The sequence below is a fragment of the Podarcis muralis genome, chromosome 14, assembly GCF_964188315.1.
Source record: "Podarcis muralis chromosome 14, rPodMur119.hap1.1, whole genome shotgun sequence".
NCBI lineage: Eukaryota > Metazoa > Chordata > Lepidosauria > Squamata > Lacertidae > Podarcis > Podarcis muralis.
The window spans coordinates 19,305,929-19,310,542 of NC_135668.1; the positions used below are offsets into that span (position 1 = coordinate 19,305,929).

Consider the following 4,614-nt stretch of genomic DNA (forward strand, 5'->3'; position numbering starts at 1 on the left):
ACCAAACAATTTCCAGCCCTAATCCAAGACTCTGATCCAATCACTACACTGCTCTGGTTCTTTACTCCAAAGTACTGTTATTGAGGTTGGCGTTAGGTCTTGGAAATGATGCCATGCCAAAATCAGGATGCTAACATTTCTATGAACCCTTGTGCTGGTACACCAGCTTGCAGCAATGCTTATCTGTGTCTAGACACACACACACACACACACACACACACAGTGATTGTCTTGTACACAGATCTGATCCTGTGTAAACCTACTTGATCTAGCAACATTAATATGCCAGGTTGCAGCTGCTGATTACTTGGGTTTTTAATATACAGTGGAACCTAGGTTGTCAAAACACTTTGGAAGTCAAACATTTCAGCTTCCGAACACCGACAACCCGAAAGTGAATGCTTCCATTTCCAAACGTGCCTCGGGCGTCGAATGGCTTCTGAGGAATGTTTCTCCATTTTTTCAATGGATTTTGCTGATCGCCCATTGCGCCTCGGTTGTTGAACGTTTCAAAAGTCAAACAGTCTTCCGAAACGGATTACTTTCAACAACCGAGGTTCCACTGTGTTGTAACTTTTAACAGTTCCTCTATCTGCATTTAGAGAACTCATAAATCATTTTAGGGGAAGTCTAAGCTGCAAACCTGTTTCTTTTTTCTTCATTTCCCACGCTGGAAACTTCCATTTCCTAGCCACAAGCTGCATGCAAATGGACTTTCTTGAAAGCGTGGAGAAAAATTCCACCCCACCCTCATTGAGGAAACCATTGCATGAAAAGGCTGAAGTCACTAAGTTCAGCTCTCAAGCAACCTGCAAATCATTTGAACCTGCATTGTGGAGGTCAAAGCTTGCATTTTGCCCTCTGTGCTCGTTTCTCAATGGAAAACAACCAGTTGCAGTCTGTTTACACTTTGGTCCAAGACTACTTGAAACACGTTTGTGAGGATGCCGAACTGGACGCTGTCCCGAGTCGAGTTGCCCAAGTCTTGGCAAGAGTAGCACCTTCGCTTCAGGAAGAAGTGGAAGAGAAGATAAAGCCACTTTGGCACTCCATCAAGATCAGTTCTGTCGAGGAGGCCAGTGACATTTTCAGCCAGGTGATGGCACAGGAATTTGCCGACGGGAACACCAACTGGGGACGGATTTTGACAATATTCGTCTTCGCAGGAATTATCGCAAAGAAGTTGCGACAGCACGGAGTTCCTTTGACAAGAGAAAATGTGGAACCGATTTGCCACTGTGTCACTGAATTTATAAACACCAAAGCTACGTGGATCAGCGAAAATGGAGGCTGGGTAAGTTTGCTGCTCAGTTTCCTCAGTTGGGCATTGTTTAAAACCTTAAATGACTTGGGTCCCTATAGTACTGGATTAAACCCCACGGAGGCCCCTAGGCAGTCAAAATCTCACCCACTCCCTCACATTGAACTAAGAAAGCTGGTTTGTCATTTTCTTTCAATATCAAATATTACTTTTCCTCTGTTGTTGTGGGGATCCTAAAAGGTGCCTACTCAGTTTGCTAATCTGGCACTGGGACCCAAATACCTGAAAGACCATCTCCTCCCCCCTCAGACACTGAGGGTTAAAATCAGCAGAAGCTCCTGCAGCCAATCAGAAGCCCCGGAAGCCCCGTCGGATGTTCTGGTTCCAAGGAACGTTCGCAAACCTGAACACTCACTTCCAGGTTTGCAGTGTTCAGGAGCCAATGTCCAATTTCCAGGGCGTTCGACAACCAAGGTACGACTGTATTGCTTTCTCAGGTCGCACAACAATAGCCAAGTGCTGGCACTGTAAATGGTGTTTTGTTACAGTGCTTCTCTATAATACAGGTAATCCTTGTTTTGCGTGGGGGTTATGCTCTGGACCCCCACATGTGTCAGCCTGCTCCATTTCGCCCTGCTCCACTCCCTTTCATGACACCGTTATGAAGTTTTGGGGCTACTTCTGGGTTCAGTGTGTGAGTGCGTGATTGTGCATCATTCGGTTGTTGCTTGAATTTTAAATTGAAGAGACAAGCAATGGAGATAAGCAGGGCAGATAAAAGAAAGCAAATTTTCACCCAATATATACAATTAGGTAAAGGTAAAGGGACCCCTGACCATTAGGTCCAGTCGTGACCGACTCTAGGGTTGCAGCGCTCATCTCGCTTTATTGGCAGAGGGAGTCAGCGTACAGCTTCCGGGTCATGTGGCCAGCATGACTAAGCTGCTTCTGGCGAACCAGAACAGTGCATGGAAACGATGTTTACCTTCCCGCCGGAGTGGTACCTATTTATCTACTTGTACTTTGATGTGCTTTCGACCTGCTAGGTTGGGAGGAGCAGGGACCGAGCAACGGGAGCTCACCCCGTCGCAGGGATTCAAACCGCCGACCTTCTGATTGGCAAGTCCTAGGCTCTGTGGTTTAACCCACAGCACCACCCGCATCCCTTAATATATTCAATTACCATACCACAATTGCTGCTGGCTGGCTTGGCTTGAATCACCTTAATAAAAAAAGAGATCTGACAAATTCACAGAAGCTAACTTTTTATTCCAGCCATGATAGCTGAATAGAACCTCCAGCTTTGGAGACAGCCTAGCTCTGAATTTCCACACACTATATGCAAAACAACAGGGGAAGGCTGTTCTCTTCCTGCCGAAGGCAAACTCGCTCAGCAGTATATTTTTCCCACTTGCGAAATGTTTTGCACCAGCAGAATATCCGTGTCCAGGAGAGTCTATAAGCAGGTCGCTGGTAACTTTATTGCACAATTGATTGTGCGTTCCGTTGCACAATGAGTTAGCATGACTATCGCATTGGATTCCTCTACCCTGCAATGTAAAACGTGCCTGTCTACTAGTGCAGGACCCCTTGTGCTAGCAGAGAGAGAATGGTGGGTGTTATGTATTAAGATTAGTGGCAGTTCTCACTCAGGGCCACCAGTATGTAAATGAAGGATTGAAAACTATAATTGATTGGTTAGCTAGTTGTGAGTTGTTACTGTTTCAAGTTATTTAGTATTATATAAAGCAGCCAGCTAGGTTGCAGTCAGTCTGATTCCAGGAGCAGTTCTAACTGCTGCAATAAAGAGCTGTGAATCCAACAGAGCTGTGGCCTTCATCAATCTTTTCCACTATTCAACAGTGGGTACAGTGGTACCTCAGGTTACAGACGCTTCAGGTTACAGACTCCGTTAACCCAGAAATAGTACCTCAGGTTAAGAACTTTGCTTCAGGATGAGAACAGAAATCGTGGTCCAGTAGTGCAGCAGGAGTGGGAGGCCCCATTAGCTAAAGTGGTGCTTCAGGTTAAGAACAGTTTCAGGTTAAGAACAGACCTCCAGAACGAATTAAGTACTTAACCTGAGGTAGCACTGTACTGCAATATTCTTGGCTTAAAAAGAAAGATAATCTGAGCACTTTCCTTCAAACCAATTTGCCCTCTTGGTACGGGGAAGCAAACAGCACTTTGTCATAAGAAATTGACCCCTAACGAGAATGTTATTCTTCTCCCCTACTGCAGGACGGCTTCCTTGCAAAGTTGGGTGAAGAGAAGAGTCCCTGGCTGGCCTTGCACTACATCAAGACAAAACTCATCTCCGCTTTCTCGTTCTTCAGTCAATATTACTGACAAACTTGGTTCCTTGGTGACCACCAGATATTTATATCGCCATGCCTTCCGGGAAGGATTCCTGCTATTAGAAAACCGAGACTGCCTTACTGAGCCAAAGGGAGCACTTCGTCCTTCCCGTTTCCAAACTTATTTATCTGTTATTTATCTATGTTTTTGTATGCCTGTGTTGGAAACATTGCATCTGATACAATTCACGGTAAATCAGAACTGTTATCGCATGATGCACGGACAGCTTCCTTCAGATTACATTAAATCTTCTCAAATAATCAAGTTGAAATGGTCTCTCTCCATGTGTGTGTGTATGTATCGGAGGAGAGCAGAAATAAATAGTCCATTAAGACTGCTGGTTGAAGAATAAAGAAAGGTTTCTTACTCCTGGCAAACAAGGCCATTCTGAGAACCAACTTACAAAAGGAGAGTCCAACACTTAATACTGAAGAAGCAGTAGGAAGGAAGTAAAGCTTGAGAGAAGATCTACAGGCAGTTAGTTACTCAGGAAGGGATCAGCGAGGGGAAAATATGATGTCTTTCTGCCAACTGCCTCCCAGTGGTCCAGGCAGGGCTACCATACGTCTGGAATTTTCTGGACATAGCCAGAATACAGCAGTCTGAACCAGTGGCTGGGAGGAAATCACCAGTAGATTTTGATGAATTTCCTTAAAAATAGCTCCAAAACTTCATTTTGTCTTTGAGAATCTGCAAGCTTTTGTGTCCGGATTTTCTCTTTAGGAAACACGGCAACCCTACTTATAACAAGCCTTGTTACTTCACTCCCAACGTTCCAAAGGTAAACATGCAACTTACTTCTACTCAGAGTTAGACCCACTGAGATTCGTGGACCTCAGTTTGTCATGGCCATCCATTGCAATGGGTCTAACCCTGAGTACACGTTAGTTGACCACAACCCCCAAATGTTTAAGATGCTTATTCCACTGGCACACCTACGCACAAGGGGAAGATATCAGCAGTCTTAGGGGAACAGAAGTTTGCAGAAGCACAAT

General features: G+C 44.9%; 1 protein-coding gene across 1 annotated transcript; it reads left to right on the top strand.

Moving 5' to 3' along the window:
• The first annotated feature begins 617 nt into the window (after positions 1–617).
• On the top strand, positions 618–3,883 carry BCL2A1 (BCL2 related protein A1). Its single transcript, XM_028706931.2, has 2 exons — positions 618–1,294; positions 3,503–3,883. Exons 1-2 carry the CDS (start codon positions 770–772, stop codon positions 3,608–3,610), a joined length of 633 nt encoding a protein of 210 aa, XP_028562764.2. The 5' UTR covers positions 618–769; the 3' UTR covers positions 3,611–3,883.
• Positions 3,884–4,614: the final 731 nt, after the last annotated feature.